The sequence below is a fragment of the Apus apus genome, chromosome 4, assembly GCF_020740795.1.
Source record: "Apus apus isolate bApuApu2 chromosome 4, bApuApu2.pri.cur, whole genome shotgun sequence".
Lineage (NCBI taxonomy): Eukaryota > Metazoa > Chordata > Aves > Apodiformes > Apodidae > Apus > Apus apus.
In genome coordinates this window covers 27,718,473-27,740,336 of record NC_067285.1, presented here as the reverse complement: position 1 = coordinate 27,740,336, position 21,864 = coordinate 27,718,473, and the positions used below count along the sequence as shown (strand labels likewise).

The window sequence follows — 21,864 nt, the reverse complement described above, 5'->3', positions numbered from 1 at the left end:
ATTTTTGTGCTGTGGCATTTATTCTACTAGCATTAGGTGTTGCATAACCAGACTTCGCCGTACGAGTCAAAATACATGCAACACAGGATGTTCTGCTCCTTTGCCTGAGAGTTGTTCCTGCTTTTTTTTATAACCTTCTGTTCCACACTGGATCAATGAATACAATTCTGCAAAATGATGGGAAAGAAGTTGTGTGGTTGAGAACAATGGTGTGGCAGGAAGGTTAAGTATTCAAACCCCATTAATTCACTCATCTTATTTGGGCTTACTATGATCACTATATGATTCAGGATCCTCCACCACCTGATGGTTCAAATACTGTAACAGAACTTTATCTTTTGCCTATAGAATTCATTTCTCCTCAGCAGTCTCTAAATACTATCACTCCACACTTTAATTCATTTGTTACATACAAATGGATGCGCAAAATAAAGGCCTAGGAAAAGCCAGTTCTCAGGCATTCATCATGAACCCTGAGGAATAAACAGCAGAGCTGGGGCTTTTCCAAAGCATTCTGCTTCCTGACACACTGTGTTGTCTCTCACCTCTATCTTCACCGGTGACCCGATGATCATCGTCTTTTCCTGGATGTTTTCATTGAACTCTGGAGAGTGGTCATTGACATCCAGCACAGTGATAAACACTTCAGCCAAGCTGTATTTCCCATCTGTGTCCTCTGCCTTCACGTAAAAACTATACTTTGAGTTCACCTCAGCATCTAATACAGCCCAGGGCTGGGTGTAAATTATACCTGTTGACGGGTGGATTAGGAACCTGGAAAAGAAGCATGGAAAGACTTTTGGTGGTTTTGATCACTTAATGTGTGTTTACAGCCTGGGGCAAAGGTCAGCTCTAAATATTGAAATTCTAAAGACTGGTACTCTTCACCCTAACTCCTGTCTGGCTGACGTTTCCAAATCTTTCACTCTACCTATTCTTTGCTAGTTCCTTTAGGCTTGAAAACCACAGAACTATCAATGTCTGGGTTTTTGTGTGTTTTGGTTTTTTTTCCTCTATTTATTGTGCCTTTTAGCTGCATTGTCTGTTAAAGCCTTTGTCCTCAATAAATGCTTAATGTGATGGCCTTCTCCCAGAGTTATTTCTTTGTGTTAAAACATTAAGGAACTGCCTGTTTTTTTCAGTTTATAAGTACAATGTATTTGATCATACCCTGCATAAATTAAGATAGATTGATCTCACCTCAATAACTAAGAGTGCTGCTTATCATATTTAAGCTCTTTGCTTTTCAGAATGGGTCACAAAAATACCTGCTCTCAAATCCTCCAAAGTGCAGGGAAAATTATCTCCTCCAAAAATAACTTTTCCATGGAGTGGCATTGGGATGGAGTGGGTGTTCTGATTTATCTGTAGCAAGTTCAATTCTACACATTTGTAATTACTGACACACTGTCAAAAGTGTCAGCCAAAGCCCTGGATTATAGAGAAGATACCAACCCAGTGTCTTTTTAAAATGGACTGCCAGTGTAGGCTCCAAGGGCTTATAACAGATGATCAATTTTATATGCCTTCTGATTAATGTACAGGATAACAAAATATTTTCTCTATTCCAACTTGGAACACAATTGAAAGTGGTTATAAAAGGGGCACTTAATGATCCAGAATCTTCAACTGTTTTCATTACCCTATTAAATTAAAATACAAGTCTTGATGAAAGCCAAGACCTGCATATGGAAAGAGGCATACAAACCCTAGGTAGGAAACAGTGCCTGTGCTGAGCACCCAACCCAGCCTAACCATGCAGAGAGGACTCCCATTTTAGTGGAAGAATAGAAGCACTGAGACGGGAAGAGATCACTGCAGTGTGCTGCACTCCCACTGGCAGCTTGAATGTAGGATTACCAGTGTAGTGGTTGTATCTTCAAAAGTTAACACTATTCCTCTTACTCCAGCACAACTCCTCTTTCTGCCAACGCAAGTGCATATCCACTGATGTAACACCTGAGACAGAAAAAATCATGCCTGAAATTGAAACTGTCAAATCTGGACCAAACTCTGTGTTCAGCAGACCTGGAGGTCCCAAGACTAGGAAATCAATCCAGCCTTGCAGAGGCATGCTGTTCTGGCATAAGAAAAGAAAAAACATACTTATGAAGGAAAATAAAAGATTAAAGTCTTTGCATCTTAATTTCCTAATTCAACACCATCAGAACAGTGAGTCTGAGCATCCCTGTAACTCCAATCACAATAAAGTTGCATTCACCTTTTTTTCTAAATCCTTAATCAACAATCTTCACAAGCTTCTTTGCATCAGCTGCTACATTTTTAACCTAAGAGGTCTGCCTGCATGACATGACCTTTGCCTGCTTGCCTCTGTGCAGTTAGTAGCTAGCTTAAGGATCTAGTGAAGAGCTCAAAATAATCCATCCTGGAAATGCTCCCATATGTGTATCCTTCTGGCTACAGGAGAGGTTCACCCTTAACATCTTGGATTTTGGACTTTGATTGTGCCTCCTAAACGGTTTTCACTTTAACAAAAATAGGTCAGCTTTAACTCCAGGTGGATAATGTACAGTGAAAAACAGATTCCAGGGATGAATGCCTAAAAAGCTCTTTAATTTCCAATATTCTGCTCTGCAGCCCCATTATGTCCAGGAGCTGCAAGTCCCAACAGAAATGGCCAGTGATGGCTATGGCTAGCCCAGCCAATGGGCCAGAGCAACCACTGGGATGGAAGCAATGTGGGAAAAACTGTTTCAGGATCTTCTTAGTCCAGCACTGTCCCCAAAGATAGGGAGAGGGAACTAGGCTGCGTTACAAAATTAAGTAAGCATCAGATTCCCTTCTTCCCTGCTGCAGGACTATTAGGTTTAAATATATAAAATGCTTTGAAAATCCAATGCAGCTGGCCTCTAATGCTGAAGTTTATATTCTTTAAAGTCTTGTCTTTCTTGATTTATTTTGCCACAAGTTGAAACTGGTTTGTACAGCTATATGGAAAGGGAACGGGAAAACACAAGGAATTTTTTCCTCCAGAATTGACTTTTCACAATAACTAGACGAAAACCTCGTCTTTCTCTTACATGCATTTTTCAGATGGTAACTGAACACGTCCTGTGTCAGCTGCCTTATGTCTCTTTGGGGGCTTGTGGGTAAGATTGCATGGGTTCATGAAGCAGATGTTTAATGATCACACTAGTTTTTCTGTTGTTGTTTTCACAGAATTCAGAAAGAACATGGCATAAATGTCCTTGGAAATGAGCAGGTCAAGCAAGAATGAGCCTATTCTTTTAAAACTCTGCTTAGAGAATATGTAGGATTTAAGGTGTTTAGGGTTTTTTGGTTGGTTGGTTTGTTTGTGGTTTGTTTTTTTGTTTTGTTTTTTTTTTACTTACAGATCTGCTCCTGTTCCATAGATAGAGTACTTGACTTCTCCCCAAAGCCCTGAATCTGGATCGGTAGCCTTAAGAAAAGAAAAAGTCATCCTTTACTGAACTGCAAGAAGAAACATTTCATACTTATTTTATCAACAGTCCATGTAAAAACCTAAATACTTTCACCTCTTTTTGCCATCAAATTTTTAAGGGAAAATCACATAAACAAATGTGCAGCCAAAAAACTGCAACATCAAACACAAAGGAAATGTCACTGGCTGCTCCAGGGAAGTTGCTAAGATTCTACCTGTCTCTTGGCCAGGCTGGTGCCCAGACTCTAGCAGGGAGAAAGCCACTAGATGGCTCCATCTATTGACATTTAACACATCCATCCTTTAATGGAGATGAAGCTCATCTCAATGACACCAACAAACTGCCCACCCTCAAGCTTCCTAACTACCAGTTAAATATTAATGTATACTCCCTATACAAAATTTACTTTACTGTAGAGTATTTTTTAAAACTGCTGCTTGTTTAATTGATTCAATTTAAAGTAATGCATAACAAGTGTTTCAATCTATACACAATACAGTTTGGTTTATGTTTTAATCATATGCCCACATGATTTCTGGTAATGCAGATACTACCCCGAATGATATCTTTGTTCCTGACTCTTGTTGGCTTCCATCTTTAGCTCAGGATTAGGAAAGCTATTGATTTGGTAACAGCTATTTCCACAAGATCCTGCTTCTCTGATAGCTCTGAGGAATGTTATATTATACCAGTGTATCTGCCCATCAAAATTCATGGTAGCAGTGGTAGGTTGATTCCTCTTCCTGTTTAAGTATCTGAAAACTGGAACAATGTCTTTGGTTCCTGCATGGTTAACCTAACACACCTGCAGCCCTGCCAATAGATGTTTTCCAGTTGTTTGACATGAGCTTGTCAGCTCCTCTCACCCCATAATTTTGACCACGGTCTACCTTAGGAATGCCAAACTTTGCTAAAACATTTGCATGCCTGGGACTTCTGCCAGAATTGCCATCCTGACTAACTGGAGAACCTCAGTTTGTCAAGTATATTTGTGAATCTGGGTAAAGCGCTGAGTTAAGAGCATGACAGTAAATTTTACATGGACTCCTCAGCTACACTGCTCTGTGCACCTCAGCTCAGAATGACTAGATTTGCTGCTTTTGCAAGTTTTTAAACATTTATTTTTTTGCTGTCCACCTCCTAGCATTTTTTATTCCTCTTGCTGCAAAGATAGTGATGTTTGGGAGTCTCAGTTTTATGCAGGTTTCCTATTACTTTCCTCTGACAACCTTTTATGTATTGTTTATTTTCCACTTTCATTATTCCATCCCCAAAATTTGCCTTCAACACTTTAATACTCTGATTAAGTTTCTTTCTGACTTGCATCCAGCCTGTGCTCTGGCTCCTGCCTCCACCATCCTTACCTGTGAGGCCTCTGCAAGATGACTTGCATCACCTATCAAGCCCCACGTGGCCAGATTTCTTGGTTTTGCCACATGAGATCTTTTCTGGTCCTGGCAGCTGCATTAAAGAAATACAGCTCACACTGATGGTTGGAAACACTTCTCCAGCACACAGGGCCCATGTAATACCCTAACTTACTTTCTATGAAAATGTGAGATACTTGAAAATCTATAGTCATATTTTTCCCAATGTAAGAAGACATTCACATAAGGATTTTGCTTCCCCAGCTCTAAGCATTTTAGTGTTATATTCTTGCCTTCATTAACTGTCTAATTATGCATTTAGTAGCCAGATTGCTCCCAGGAAGAGACAACTTATACCTACTAAGCAGCCATCTTGTTTTCTTTCAAATTGCACTTAGTCATAACTGAATCTTGCCACTAGACACAGATTTGACTGTGACTTTCTTAGTACCCATAGAACATGTGATTTGTCTTAAAAGCAGATGGCCTTTAATTAAAAAACAAACTACATTTGTTGTGAAAAATGTTTAAATTTAGTTATTTTTCAAACACAGTGGGGTTTTTATGTTGATTCTGGGAAGGAACTAGAACTCGGTCCAGAAGCTGAATGGTAAGTTTTGCTACTTGCCTCTGTCCACTGTTTTTAAAGTACTTGAACTGTCTCCACAGACATCTGGAAGAGAGAGCATTTGTTAAGAGATGACTTAAACTTACTGTAACAGCAACTACGTTAGAGCCCCCCGGAGAGTTCTCGGGGATCCTGGCAATGTAATAGTCTGATGAGAACTTCGGGACGTTGTCATTGGTATCCAGCAAGCGAATCACTACGTCAGCTGTGGAGCTGAATTTCTCTGGTGTGTTCACCTCTATTGCAAGAAGCTAAGTAAAGAAAACCAGGAGATCACAACAGAGCAGCTATTAGTACTTTTTAAAGAAGCTTCCTTCCACTACCCATGGCACATCTGTACATTTTAGCTTGGTTGGATCAAACAGTTCAAAACCAGGGAGATGATGAGCTGGGGCAGTGGCAGCCTCGGCTTGTTTGTGCAGGCTTGCAACGGGCAATTAAGCTGTGGAAAGAGGACTTCAAGCCTGTGTGTGTATATACACACACAGTGTGTATATATATATAGTAGTGTTTTTACTATGTCTCCATTTGCTCCTCAGTAGATCGGGGAATGTCAGTAGGAAGCCTGGGCTGACAGAGCAGCAAGCCTATTGCTCAGGCAATGTGCCACTGAGCAAGGAAGGGCAGTTTCAACAACCGGTACTGAGAGACACTGGGTCCTTCACAGCCTCTGGTCCCTGGTAGTGGCTGCATGACACAGAACCAGCACTAGGACATCAGTTTTGGGCTGAACCCAAATGACCAACACATATGGTCAACCATTTGATTTTCACATTTGGGCAGACGTAGTTAACGCAAGGCAGGAGGGCTCCAGAAACCTAGTGAGCACAACACACCATTAGGTGTGTATTTAACTGATATATGAGAGGCTCAGCTGAAAAATCTAGCTGCATGGGTTTTAAGTCCCAGCAGACATGTCCCAGGAGCTCCCTCAAGCAGGATGAATGTGCCTCACTGAGGCAAGGGCTGTGGGAACTCACCCTTCCCATGCCCCTCGCAGGCACTTGACCTCTCTCCTGCCATGTCAGAGGTCCCTGTGGGACAGGTGGTGGGACAGACATGCCACTACAGTGGCACTGCTGGCTGGCTGTGGGGCACATGTTGTGTTTGGGTACCCGCTCTCCCAGATTTGGCAGTGTCAGGGTTTGAGGAGGGTGAGGACCAGCTTAAGTGGGCAGGGAAAAAGCTATCTCAGTATCATCTCTGGAGCTGTTCCCACTGTGTGAACATTCGTAATGGTTGGAAATAAAAAGTGGAAGGGCTCTTGAAGAAATTAATCTCAAAGGTTTGCTTCTAATTACTATAGAATACACCTGCTCTAAAAGAGGAGTTTGGTCACTGTGTCTCTGTGCTAACTTTTGTGTTTGGGAGTTTCACATGGTGTTACAGCAAAGCACATTTTTGCAGGGACGGTCGTACACACATCAGCAAAACCCTGCTTGTGAGCAACCCCAGCTCCTAAAGCAGCACAGAGATAAAATCTTATTGCTTATCATGCATGTGGAACTATATATTATAACACCTGCAGGGAAATAACCTTTGCTGCTGGAATAAGCATCTTAGAATATTCATGAAGGCTTAGTATTTTTACTTTGTTCTCTACATCGATTTTTTATTCCTTCTCCTTTTAGCAGCTGTAGTCCAGCTGGGTCAACATGCTGAAAAGATCTTCCTTCAGGGAGGGATTTTTGTCAGCTTACTTATGTGTAATGTCTTATGCAGAACTGTATTCTTTGTTTTATGCAGACAGAGAAAAAATAGCATTAAACTCCTGTGTCACAGGACAACATATCAACAATTAATACAAGCTCCAGAAGAGCAAACTGAGATATAATCTTAAAAGTAGCATGTCAATTTTTAAAATAGAGTTTGATTTTGGCAATTGAAGATAACTGCAGCTTCATATGGTCCCATTCTGCAGGAGATGTGAGCATCTGCAGAATGCAAGGGGTAGATCCAGGCTCCTGTCAAGGCAGGATGTACTCTAAGCTGGAGGAGGAAGAGGTTTGGCCCCCAAAGCCATCTAGATGAGATCTAAGAGGTCAGGCTGGAGGGGTATGAATTACCACAGCTGACATACCTTAGGAAACCCACTTTAGCTCTTGGATAGCTGAAAACAAAGGGGGTCCTGACTACCAACTGCATTTAAGAGCCAGCCCTAAATGGAAGATAGATTTTCTCTGGTAGCCTTTGCTTCAGGCAGTTTTCCAGTGCACCTTCCAGTCAAATTAGCTCTAATTTCTCTCAAGCACGTTACGGTTCAGTAACAAATGATAGGAGAGGGATCATTGCTTACAGAAAAACAAAACCTTGAAAATAGCTTCTCAAAGCTTCTGGGGGATACATGTTAAATAGAAATAAGAATATATATAACTAGAATGACTACATAGGCAACTAAAACTGGGTAGGAAGCAATTTGAAATTTTTAGGGAAATGGAGATAGCAATGAAGTCTTTATAAAGTATTTGCTGCCACATATCACTATTATATCAACCAGCTGCACCTTCTTCATTTGGAATCTAGACAAAGGCTCTGCATTTTTATCAAAGCCTTATGGTCTTTCTCCAGTATAAATAATTTTTTTTAAAAAAGTGAATAAATGATTAAGGTAAAAAAATATATATATTATTTTCCCCACTAATTAATTTCAGTGTTCATGGCAATCATATTAATTACTTTGTTTTCTATTAGTATTCATGAGGAGGCCACATGTAACTTCTTTACTGGTCTTTTGGTAGTTTAATCTGAATAAATGTGTGCTTATTGTAATTAGTTTTGGTAACACTTTATATCTCTTTCAGAATCTTCGATTTTAATACAGTAATGATGCCTCCTGTTTTTGTAGCTATGAAGCTGAAAATCACTAAGGAACATTAAAAGAGCAGACATGAAGCAAGCTGCAGTGAAATGACTTGCTAAGGACACAAAGCAAACCATGTAGCAAGGGTGAGAACACAATCCAGGAAGCTTGCTTCTGGATTGTACTAAAACCACCACTTTCTGTATAAAATCAAAACTAGCATATGCTGATATTCAGCGAGATAGCTTGGGCATTTTTTTTTAAATGATTACAGGGATTCTCTATGCCATTCTTTGCAGTCAGAACTGAACCATCTATACTCATGCTCAGAGGCAGCTGACACAAACCCAAACTGCTTAGTGATCTTGTTGATAGGCCAACAAATCCATCAGGGAAGGTGATAATCCAACTATCTAGCTTTTGGATGAAAGCTGTTTCCTGTATGGCTGGCTTGGAGCATGGGTGAGTTAGCCTCGGATCAGCCTGCAGATGGCCACACAGATAGATACACCCTGAAAAAGGCAGTGAGCACTTCTGGGATATTGTCTTCCAGTCAGCTGTGGTCTTCAGCCTGCCAACATTCAAAAGTGTGATCATGAACCAAATTACTCAGGACTAAGAATATAAAGTTCTGGCTTCAGAGAAATTAGGATTTCACCCTGTGAATTTATCATTGGAAGAGAAGAAATAACACCCTTAGGGTTTAGCCTAGAATGACTCAGAGCCACCAACATGTGCCATTTCCACAGAGAGATAATGCTCAACATTTGCACTGACTGGACTAAATTAGTCCACAGATGCACCCTTTTAAACCTTTTGAAATTGACAAGTCAGGAGCAGAAATGACTGTCCCTTACATGGAATATAATGTCACTGACAATGCATCAGACAGCTCCAGAAACTATAAATCATATCAGATCCATAAGCCATTATACACATCATATACACAGATAGAGAAGACTTGGAAAGCAGAAATACCTTGAAAGTTAACACCTTGAATTTTTCATAGTCAATAGCAGCAGAATTTTCCACTATTATTGTAACCTGAGCCTCATTCAGGACAGTTTGGGGAACCACTCGGAAGATGCCACCAGGTCCAACAAGACGGAGGTTGAATTTAGCATTGGCTCCCTGTGAGTAAAAGCAGATATGGAATTGTTTTCAGTGAATGATGCATTCCTCATGGCCTAGATTGGCTCTGTTTCTTCACACTGTATAAAATTAGAATGAGTCTTACTGCTTAGAGCCCTCTGGTCTCCATCTCCTCGCAAAAGACTGTTAAGAAGCTTAGTTATATAATCCCTCCAGTTCTGGTCACAAGATGGACACAGCTTTTCTTAAAATAGATTGACAGGCTTGGTTATTCTCTCAGTCATAATGGATAAACTCTGCACCAGGACTGGCTAAGAGAGGGACTTCTCAAAATCCCAGCCTGTGTCCTAAGAGCTCACAGTCTGGGATGATGATACAGACCCACAAAGATACACAGTTTCCAAACAGAGGTGGTACTGCATGCTTTGCACTGACTGGGTTAACATAGCCTAGAGTTACAGCACTAAACCTTTTGGAAGTTGATGCATTTAGGAGAGAGAAACTCCACTTGTGCAGGATGAAACATGACTCACATTTGATAGCTTCAGGTGAAGTGAGGAGCCAAATCCCCTAACAGAGATAAACCATATAGCCAGAGAGGACATGGTATCTAGAAGGTTACAACCACTTGTGTGTGAGTTGGGAAGAGTGAGCAAGAGCCAGATGGACAGACCAATTATTTTAAACCAAACTGGAACACAGAAAAAAAAGTGTGGTAGGTTGACCCTCCAGCACAGGGTCCTCCATGGGTTGCAGGTGGATATCTGCTCCACCATTAACCTCCACAGGCTGCAGGGGGACAACCTACCTTACTATGGTCTTCACCATGGACTGCAGGGGAATCACTGCTCCAGTGGCTAGAGCATCTCCCCCCCTCCTTCTTCACTGACCTTGGTGTCTGCAGAGTTGCTTGTCACACATATTCTCACTCCTGTTTTTGGTTGCAGTTGCACAGAGTTTTTTTCTTTGCCTCTTCTTAACTGTGTTATCCCAGACTGCTTACCAGTGTCACTGATGGGTTTGGCCTTGGCCAGCAGCGGGTCCATCTTGGAGCTAGTGGCATTGGCTCTGACAGAAGCTGTTCTAGCAGCTTTTCACAGAAGCCACCCCTGTAGTCCCTCCGTTACCAAAACCTTGCCATGCAAACCCAATACAAGATGAAATGGGGATTCTCATACTTTTTTGTTACTGGAAAGGTGTCAAAATGAGCTGAGCCCATTTAACCAACTCTCTGAGTTCATCAGTTTCCCAATGTCACGGCTACATTGTGACAACCAGCCACATACACTGCCTGTCTGGTGCCATGTTCTCCCCCCGGCATGAATCTTCAGATGAAGAATTTCTAGTAATAAATTTCATGCAGGATAACTCTACTTTCAGCTGTATCCCTGGAGGACTTGCTATAAGCGGTTCTTGCTGCAAACCTAGCTCATGTCAAAAGGAAAAGTATTCAGCAGTAATCCCCTGAGAGAACCAGAATGACCTTGGATCCAAACTCAGTGATTTGTGTATCGTCATAAAAACTCCCACAGCTACACAGGTGACACAGGCTCTCTTTTGCTGGGTAGTAAAGCCAAGCACACAAAACCAGAGCTGCTAGACTATGGAAAATAATGCGGATGGGGTAGTGGAGTGTTTGACCATACAAAGTCTTCTGCACTTGGGACTGCACATGACTGGAGCAATCATGGCATGGGGCAGAGAGAGAACTGCCCCCTCCAACTGCTGAGTGATTTCTGACAGTGATGTCCACCAAATCCAGATCTGCTCAGAGCAAGCCATGCTGCTGCATGTCTCCGAGCAGACAGCCATAGGACATGGGAATGACTGAAGGAAGAACAGCACTGAGCCCTAAGCTATGTCAGTCAGATGAAAAGGATGGGGAGAGAAATTTCTGCGTAATTTCATTGCGAGTGAAGAAGGCATTTCCATCAAACTGTAGGCCTAAACCAGACCTTGCCCACAGCTTCCTCCTCCTCACCTGTACCATTCACTCCTCCAAAAGAAAGAATCACTAATGACTGTGACAGAAACACACACGTTTAATTTTCTCCTCTACATAGTCATCTTGTGTGGAAGAGAAAATGTTGCATTCTGTACCTTAAAAGAAAAGCAACCCAACCGCACTGGAGTGATGTCTTACACTGTACTAGGAAGCTTGAGAAATCTACACAGTGTATTTAGCAATGTTTTCTGCTTATTTTATAGCCTAACTTGCAGCCTGAAGATTTTGTCACCATAAGATACATACATATTTTGTCTCAAAACAGAAGAGATGGGTTTTGTTTCCTTCCTTCTGCAGCAGCAACCCCTGTGACAACAGCAATATACATGTAGCACTGCTCTGAAAGCAGTCATTTATTCGCTTGCTGCAGAGCAGCAGGAGGGAGAAGAAGCTTGTGGGTTTGATAGAGCACAATACAGCCAAAACAACACAATACTGAGCACAGTTATGTAAGAGCACTCTTTCAAATAGTAATACAGTTCTCAGATGCATCAAGCTTTTCTTTTCTCAATACCTAGCCTCAGAGTATCTCAGATGGATGCCATTCATGCAGTATCTAGCTTAGGGATCTTTCTAGTCTTTGGGAAAATAGGGGAGGAAAACAAAGTCCACATAGTTTACATTTACCTGATCTGAATCACTGACTGTAATCTTCAGTCCCCTCAAGATTTCACCTTCTGGGGGATGCTCGTACATGGTCAGTTCAAATCTGTTCTGGGGACCATTTTCTCCATAGAATGTTGGTGGATGGTTGTTAAGGTCGACCACTCGTATAGTCACCATGGCAAAAGCGTACACTGAAACTTCACCTTCCTGACTGACTTCTGATGCCTGCAGCAGGCAGGAGAGAGAGAAGAATGATGAGGGTATACTCTTTTTCCTCAGTTCCATGTTCAGGTATTGTTCTGCATGTACAAATCACTCCAACACCCTAACTGGCAAGAAGATTCATGGCCTTATATTTCTCTAGAAATCTCAGCTAATTTCACAATGAATTTTATGATGAATAGAAGATTATGGTAATAAACCAGTCCCAATAAAGCCCCAGTCAAAAAAATTATCCTCTGCATTTTGTGAGCTTAGTAACTCACTCTAGGTGAAAACAGTTCTCTAAAGACAGATAATCTAATATAGGCAAGAGAATTGCTTCCCTGAAGTGTTGACAGAATAGAAAAGGAAGACAATATTTAAATTTGCTTTGGTACCTCAGGCAGTTGCTTTTCACATTGCTGTGGGGACTACAGCAGCCTTGAGAACTCTAAGAAAAAAACAACTGTACTTGTGGTTTTGGGCAAATATTTGGAGAAGAAAAATGGCACATTTTGTGTTTTTTTTTTTCTTTCAGATTTAGTCTCTAATTTATAATTCTGATTGCTGTCGAGATTAGCTTAATTTAAACTGGATATACTTTGGACAGACAAGCAAACCTAGCTGGTGATTTTCTGAACTGAAAGATGAAATCTTTCTGTGTTTCAACAAGACCAACATGCTACCTGATGCACTGGATTGGACCTAACGTTTCTTCTGTCAGGACAGAAACTCTGGCTAGTGCTTTTGTAACAAAACAGCTCTAAGATGCTTTTTTGCTGAAAAGGCCCAAAACCAAAAGCACTAGACTGCTAGATTTCTCTAATGAAGATAGTCTGGTAACTGAGGCACCTGCCACTACCTCCTGTGGGTAATACAACACATTTTTGGTTCCTCAGGCAGATTTTGCAGCCTGCACAAGCTCCAGGTCACCACGGACATAACTGGAGATCAGAAAATCTTGCATGGGTTTAATTAATCCTATATCTGGGAAGCACTAGCAGAATGCAATAAATCAGAGAAATTAGTGAAATAAATGGTGCCTGAGCTTAACTTGGACAATAGGAACTCCATGATCTCCCAGATTTAGCAAGCTGCTTGAGCTCACTAGAAAGCAAGTGCCCTTGGGAATGCTACACTCGTTCTGGCAGTGTGCAAGGCTCATTGCTTCCTTTAGACAATATTGTCTTACCATGACAAACTCATGATTGGAATATGCATTTGCTGAAGAAAACTGATACAGTATTCACAATTTAACTCTACATTTTTAAGCTCTCGGTCTTTAGAAACTGCTTAAAATAGTGCAGCCTGTCACATTGATACTGGCTGTTCCAGGTGTGAGCGTGTGGCTGACAAAAGCTTCAGGAGCAGATACTGGTGTGACATTGCACAATCTACCCCAGTCCGATCACTAATCATAGATTTCACAGTTACCCATCTCATCATGTTGAGATTGCAAGACCTCAGTTTAGCAATAAAAGCTGAAAAAACAAGGAACAGTTATCTACCTGTTGTAAAGGATGTTGATTCTCTAGACTCAGAGATGAAAGATGACTTAATTTGAAAGAAGTAATCTGAGAGACTAAATATCCCAAGGAACAAAAGCAGTTTCTTCTCTTTTATACTATCTGGCACTCTGCTCAAATATAGGAAGTAGTTTCTAAAACAGGTAAAGTCAGCTATAAATTGAGCTACTTTAAACAATCATTTCTACTTATGGCATTTAAGGCCAATAGTCTTCAAGTGGCCACAGAACATACCTGAACTTTTAGTTCGTACACTTCTTTCTTGAGTTGACTTGGGCTTTTTGTAACAGAAACGGCTCCAGTTGTGTTGCCGATTTCAAATGAACCTTCACTTCCTGGAATAAAACCAAGACACTCTAGTTACATGCCACACTTCCTTTTTCTGAAAAAGCATGACCAACCAACCATAAACTTCATTATGCATATCTTTGTCCATATGTGTATCCACATCTATTAGCAGAAGGCACTTTGAAAAATGAAGCATTTCCATGCCTGATCACAGTGAGTTGAAAACATGGATGAGGGCCAAAAAGGGTGTTAACCCTTAGCCAAGGCTCAGTGGTGCTCTGCCCCAGTGGACAGCTGCTCTTGATTTCCTCTTCCCACCCTGGTCAGGTTCCCTTCAAGCCTCAGCAACCAGGCATGCAAATTTGGTCTAAATCTCTATTATGCTATCTTCTTTACATGCTGGTTTAGACAAAAATAGACATTCTTCATTTTAATTAGCAAATTCATAATTAAGTCTCTGAAAAACAAGATTTCCCTCATTAATATCAGCTAAGGTGAGAAGTCTGACAATCTGTCTGAAAGAAACATTGTCACTCTGCAGACTGCCTCTAGGGAGAAGAATTTTCTGGCCTTAGACATTCAGTTGTTAAAAAACTCTAAGCCTCTTGGCAAGGCTGTCCTGAACAAAAAGGATTTTGGAGGAACTGAAGTAGAACTGAGGCTTTTTTGAGGCAGTCTGACAGGCAGGACAGGGCTGCAGGCTGACTTTGCTGCCACTGACCTAACTTCCACTGACCTGAACAGATCAGTTACAGGGCCACAGTCCCTTGAGACCTGGTGAATTTGTGCTGAAGCAAATGCAAGCTTGCAGAGAGGGAGAAGTGCCTCATCACAATGTCTGCACCCATTTCACCATCACGGCCAAAAGCAGGCTGGTGCCCAGGGAAGGGACCTGCTGGCAGCTCAAGGGCCCTGCCCTGCTCTGCTGAGGGGCTATGGGCACCCCTGCATGCTGCCTCATCCACAGTATTGGCCACAACCTACGTTTTCTGGCTGAGTCTGACATTGAAAGGAAAAGAGAAGAAAACCCTTACAACAAAGGAAATCAAGCCTTCAAAGATAAAGGATGATGACCTGAAAGCCCAGTAATTTTTCTTTTTTTCCAACTCAATTTCAATGCTGATTTTTAAAAATTATCTGATAGTACCCTGTTTTGCCAATGCTTGCAGTAACTGCAACTTCATTAAAGCACACTAGACACGACATTGAACAGATATCGACCCATACAACGGTCAATTATTAAGATACATTGGCCTAGAAAGTACATCCTGACTGAGAAGAAGCTTAAGTCAATAGTGGCTTCAAGCCACCATACCATGTTATTGTCTAATTATCACAGGGAAACTGGTTAACTTGGAGTATGTAGCATTATGTGTATTCCTTTGTACAGCATGTTCAGAGGATTCTGATAATTTTCTAAAATGATCCCACACTCCCTGGATAAAAAAATGCTTATAATGAAGAAATAATTTCCTATTTACTGATAGTATTTTCTTGCTTTTTGACACCCCAGCCTGTAGGTATTGGAATAATGACTTGTCACAAGTAATGCCAGGGTCTGAGGTGCAGGGACAAAAAACTATTGTAATCTTCTATTCTCCATTTCTTCAGCTTTCCTTCCCCTCTTTTCCATTTCATGCTAGAAAAATCCTGTGTTAATGTGCATGAAAAAAGCCTTCTCTCTATTAAGTCATATTTTGTGCTACTTATCGGTCATACCCTTCCATCTTCATTTTCCACTCCTTCCTAATCACTTACCTTTTTTATCCCATAGCACCTTTTTGGTCCTCTATTTTCTCTGGAAATCTAACAACTTTCCTCATTTATCCTTTTTCCCTTTGACATTTTCTCCAATTCAACAGCCTTTGCTTACTCTTCTTACTCAATTTCTCCCTTGTCTAGCATATTTCTATCCCACTTTTTTGTTTATACTCCTTGTTCTCCACCTTTCTTTTTATCTTTTCTAATTTTTCAGCTATTCTTTTCTGCATTTTTTTTTCTCAATGTTTCTACCTTCCTTTTACCCTCTTCTATATATTCTCTTGCTTTGAGAAAGAACCTCAGCATGGGTCACATCCCACATCAAGGCAAAACCTCAATTGCAACCCTCTCTGTCCCCTCTAGACCTTGCTATTCAGATCACGTCACACAACGAAGAACTTAACTACATAGCTCTGCACTTCAGATTTCTCTTGAGAAATTTTGGGATTTCTTACACCTAGGAGTTGGGGTGCTTGGTTGTCATGTAAGTCTTGTTTTGGAGGATGAGAGAACTAAACAAAACTAAAGTTTTGTAGCGTGGAATTTTGTTGAGCTAAGTTGTTGACTTCACCAGCTAAGGAATCATCAATTCAGCTAAGTCTCACATTTATGCTATTAAAAGACATGTGACAGACATTCTTAGAATAGCTGATGAAAAGCATTAATCTGACAATATCTACGTTCTTCCAGTGCAGTGTACAGCCAGTGTTTCTTTACTATTTAAAACAATTTCTTCCAAGAAGCCAGAGGTTTGACTGCTTAGCCATTTTAATAGCAATATTAATAAAAATGTCCCTCTAAATGTCTGGGTCTCCCCAGAATGCACTCTCTTGCCTCTCAGATTAAGGATAGAGATGCTCAGTAGCAGTGAAAGCATCTCCCTTCATGCTTTCTGAAATGACAAGCAGGCTACTGATGCTTAACAAATCAGCAACGTTAACAACTCCAAGCATAAGTCTGTGAAGCAGATCATAAAACTCAGTGAATCCTATCTTGGATGCTATCTGGTAGACAGGGCCCGGGAGTTGTTTGAGATACCTGACATTTTTTCATGAGAGTTTGTCTCAGCTTTATTAAACTCTAGCATATCCTATTCTAATTTAATGTCAGATCTAGTTTTGTCTGCCATTCAGATTTCATACAAGACAAGTCTACTCACCATTCACAATGCAGTAATGAATGCTGTTAGGCTTTCCTCTATCTCCATCAAGAGCAACAACAGTAAGGACCTCAGAGCCCTGGGGAAAAATGTGAAATCACAGTCTATTCCAAGATCTGAGAGCTGTGAAACTGTGTATTAATAAACTGAACTTCTGAGAGACTTTTTGCAGTGAGGTGTGGAGGGAAGAGTGAATACTTTTGCTTGTGCTGTGTGGGGAACACACCAAGTGCTACTGACTCCCAGCCAGAAAAAGTCAGTGCTTGGCTTTGCAGAGCAAGAACCAAATGCTACTCCTTGGACCAACTCTGTGTTGTGCCTACACTGATAGTTTTAGTTGTTCCAGTGATGTTGCAGCCCATGTGCTGTTCATTCATAAAAAGTGGGGACATCCCTGCTGCTGCTGACTCCCTTTGGGCCCTCTGTGTGACCTGCCAGTGTTACCCTGCTGCCAGTGCCATGCTGCTGCACCAATGGCAGGGTAACCTGCTCTGGTGCCTGGGCCTCGGCTGCCTCAGCATTTCACCGCATTTCTTTCTGTGCAAGTAACATGGCCATAAGTCATTTGTACAGAACTTGTGTACTGGAGACCATTTGCCCATGTGACTGCTCCTGTCAGCTGAGAGGGATGATGACTGTCAGTATTAAAACACTCACCTTAGAGGCAATAAGCTGAGCAATCTAGGCCTCTGAACTAAAGTGTTACTCTTTGGGGATACAAAAGCAGGGAACATTGAAGGAACTATCAGTTAATCACAAATGGCAACAAGGAACATTTTCATCACAACATTAGAGTGGCTTTTTCAAACTAGAGCCAGGTTCTGTTAGAGCAGCAGGAAACACAGAATTGTATTTATTATCATTTATGCTGGAAGCTGCAATAAAATCAGCCTACTGGGCAAAATGCAGTGCAGTCCCTTTGAAGGTGACAGAAAACTTGTAAATCCTGACATCATCAGGGAGAAAAGAGGAAAGTTTACAAAGTTGACAATAAATGTGTAAACAACAATAAAATCAGCTGGTGCATCTCTCTTTGTGGAGTTCATTCTAATAACAAAAACCACAGTGGAAAAGACCAATTTGTGATTCCACCATTATAATATAATAATGTGTAAGTTATTAACTCAGGTTGGATGTAATTAACATTTGTTGACTCCCACGTCCACGGTAAACACTAACTTCTGGGTGCATATGATAGTTACTTCAAGAACTATACATAGTTATGCAGAATAAATCATAGTATCATTAGTTCCAAACATCTGCAAAGCACACAAACATTACCTCTCTGCCCTGCTGAAATGTAGCAGCAATATACAGTTGTGCAAGACCTGCAGTGTACATTGTGGTTCTGGACAGAAACTAAAGACATGATCTTCCCTGAAACTTCAAGGGAAGGTCAAGTGAACAGAGTGCAGTCACATAGCCAAAGAGATCAGTAGTCTGATGTTGGTTAAAAATTCATGAATAGGTGCCATTTCTCATCCTATATGTGAAGAAAATTATAATTAAACCTTATGTATCAGGGTGAAATCTGGTGCATACACAGTATCATGCCACTTCTTAGATAGTGACAAAATTCATTAGTTCATAGCTTCAAGAGTAATGTGGCTGAAAGCCTCATGGTTGATACAATAAACTGTTTTACTAAGCTGTATACCCCTTTTAAGCAAACCTGCTTTTAGCATTTCCGAGGTGACAGCACAGCCAGGAGCTCAGTGTACTCCTTGGATTCTGTGTCCGTAACAGATACAAAGTGGTATCTTCAGCAGCAGACACATATTGACAAATGCAGTGTCCCTACTTGTAAGTGGTTCTCCTAAATATGTCCCTGCTTGCTTGATAAACTGGTGGGGTTTAGGCCTGGAAGATTTCCTGGCCCATTCTGACTATCTAGCCATCACTGAGCAGTAAGTATCCTGCATTTTGGGGAATGTCAGGATTGCTTCTCCCCAGGTGATGGCCATGGGACAGCACAGAGTCTAGAGCATTTGGGTATAAACATTTCCCCTTGCACAACCAGCTGTTGGTACAAGACTGATCAACTAGAAAATAAAAGCACCGTGAGCACACACAGCACATAAAGGCTTCTTGCATGATGTGTTCAGGTGAGGCACCTGGCAACCTGCTTAAGTCTTCAGCCCAGTGCCTTTGCAGGTCTCAGCTACAGAGGAGCTCTTAGCTTCTGTCTGGGCTTAGACTAACATAAATGAGCAGAAACTTTTTTTACTTTTAACAACAGCAACAGGAAGCCTCGTATGTCAAATCTGCAATGGATGTAACAAAGAACAATTTTGAGATCTGGTCAGCTCATTTCACCTAGGAGTCAAATCAGAGTTTAGGTCTCAGTTTACAATAAAGCTTGTGCTAGAAACCATCCATATTGACTTAGAAATGTAAGATTGCACTTGTTCTCCTACAGGTGAAAAGCAGCACTTACTGCAAGTGTGTCCTCATAGACATATCCATAGTAGGGAGTCCCGACGAACATGGGAGGAGTGTCCTGAACATCCTCCACGTTGATAGTAACTGTTGTTGTGGCTGAAAACACTTTGTTGTCTCCCCTGAGCTTCCCACCACCATCCTAGAAGAGAAGCAATTATCAGATCACTCTGCTCACACATGTCTGCAAATCAGTTTTTGGCAATGCATGCACCTCATGAGCCTGCAGTAGCAAAGGCCAAGGAATCCCTTCTCTCTCTTAACACACAGATTAATCTCTGCTGCCCTATTCCCTTCTCTTTTCAATTTGTCCTGCTCCCTGTCTGATTAGGAACACAGCTTGCAGTTTCTGAGAGGTAATTATATTACAAGTGGTTGTGCCAATCTATGCAGTCATACACGATCTTTTATCAACAACATAGGGGATGTGGAACACAATTTTTTTGTGGGGAAATAAGAATGCTGGAAACTGATAGAAAAAGTTCATTATTAAAATCTACAGCTTTTTATCCCACATATAGTCTTGTCATAAACACAAGACAACGCACAGTAGCAAGGTAGTGCATTTCCAGGGAGAAATTAAACAAGTACACATGATTGAAGTCTCCTAGGGACTGGTATGTGATAAAGTGAGAGCACGGAGGAGCTGTGCAGCCAAAAACTGTTAGATAGCCACGGTGTATAAACAGTCTCTGGGGACCTGACTGCAATCAACTCTGTGCTCCTCATACAGCAAAGCCAATCAGAAAGACGACTCACAATTTCAGAAGCTTTTAACACAATGAGTCTCAGAGCACTGGCTGGAGGTCAGTAGTCATGCTGCTGTATGGGAGTGTGAATTATTCAGCATGTCTGCTGTACTAATTCTAAAAATTCCATTTTTTGGAAAAGATATACTCAGTTTTTTCCTCCTTGCTATATGAAAGGCAGCATTTAAGCTAGAACCCTGGCTAAATAAACACATAAAAAGATCCACATGTTTTTCATGAAATACGAGAAACTCACTCCCCATTAAGTAGCAGCAAAATCATCCTCTTTCCACCCATGCGAGTCTATCTGTATGAAAGGTCCCCAAAGGATCCTGAGATACTTTACTTCAGAATCCATAAACTTTTAATGCCCATTATGAATTCTGAGCTGCACCAGAGATGTAGCACTGCTGAGAATGATAGTGGCAAGAAGGGATGTGGTGCAGTATCTGCAGGATTTGAATAAGCTTCTGCCACAAGACAGCAGAGAAGTGAAACACCCACAGATACTTTCAGAAAATAAGTTCCTCATTTGTGCTGCACTGCATCCAGCTGTGCCCTGTGTCTTACTGTGGCTAATGACTATGAACTTCACTGCCTGTCTGCCAGGGGTTTGCCCTTGTTGCAGCAGGACCATGCCCTGGACAGCACAAGGGAACCCTGTGTTTACCCAAAAGCTGAGGCTTCTTGAAGCTGGGGCTGCATACATCAACCCTTCACTTCTATGTGACTCTCAAAACACACAGGTGGCTTTCTGCAGTGAGGCTCACTATCCTGGCACTGGGGCCTGAGCAAAATGTGGGAAAACCATTCACAAATGCCTCCAGATGCTTGTTCAGCAGCAGACACCGGTCATCTTTCTTCCCTCAATTTTCCATGTTAGCCCCACACACCTCCAGGTGTTACAGAGTGACTGCCTCAATGTTATGCTTCAGCAGCCCTTTAAGTCACACCTGAATCCGAACTAATCAATCCTTCTCACTTACAATCCCCCACTCCCTGTAGTTTCAGATAAAAGCTTTATACCTTGGCTACGACAACAACAAAATGTGTTCTTGATTTCTCATAGTCCAGGGTGACCCCTGTTTTGATGCGCAGGACACCACTGTGACGGTCTATTGTAAACTTATTAGCATGGATGTTCTAGAAGAAAAGAAAAGAAGAAACAGCAAGAGATTACAGGTATGGAAATAAAATTGCCATAGGGATTAATATTTTATTTCATCTGCTAAGGGAAAATACTAGAATAATTATGCAGTTTGGGTGAATAATGTATTTGATGAATTTCACCTCTGTGTGTTTATGAACAATGCATGAACTAACCGTGAGTCTCATTATACAGAATAAATCAGTTATCTGCAATGTAGTTTTAAAAAATCTTTCAGTATTTAATTGTGACATCTTAAGCTTTGCTTAACACAGTTCATTGTATGGAAAGGTAGAGAGGGCTCTAGACTAAAAAAGATGAGGGGAAAAGGAAGAAGAATAAAAGATGTTATTTTTTAGTGTTTTAAAGTTGCACTAGCTTAAGAAAGAGGAGGAAGTTTGCATGCACAGGTAATTGTCAACAGAGAGGTGTTTTGGTGTTTTTTGTGATATACAAATAATACATAAGACATCTGATTTCCAAAAAGGCCTAAACAATGTCTCTCTCCATTCGGGTATTCATACACAATGGCCACTGTTAATCTTGGCCTTCTCAGTACACGTCACTACATCAGACTTTCAGAGTTTTTTTTCTGTGCACCTTAAGAATTCTCAGAGATTGTGCTAAAAGACACAGCAATGTTTTTTCAACAAATACACGTTTAATAACCT

At 41.1% G+C, this 21,864-nt stretch overlaps 1 protein-coding gene across 2 annotated transcripts in view; it reads right to left on the bottom strand.

Moving 5' to 3' along the window:
- CDHR1 (cadherin related family member 1) overlaps positions 1-21,864 on the bottom strand; it is a 52,483-nt gene that overhangs the window by 9,504 nt on the left and 21,115 nt on the right. For both annotated transcript variants that reach the window (XM_051617397.1, XM_051617396.1), the window contains 9 exons: positions 21,073-21,189; positions 19,296-19,439; positions 16,859-16,937; positions 13,885-13,985; positions 11,945-12,148; positions 9,199-9,351; positions 5,507-5,671; positions 3,354-3,421; positions 546-774 (listed from right to left, as the gene is read on the bottom strand). In XM_051617397.1, the coding sequence (XP_051473357.1) occupies positions 546-774; positions 3,354-3,421; positions 5,507-5,671; positions 9,199-9,351; positions 11,945-12,148; positions 13,885-13,985; positions 16,859-16,937; positions 19,296-19,439; positions 21,073-21,189 (1,260 nt within the window). The remainder of the gene's footprint in view (positions 1-545; positions 775-3,353; positions 3,422-5,506; positions 5,672-9,198; positions 9,352-11,944; positions 12,149-13,884; positions 13,986-16,858; positions 16,938-19,295; positions 19,440-21,072; positions 21,190-21,864) is intronic.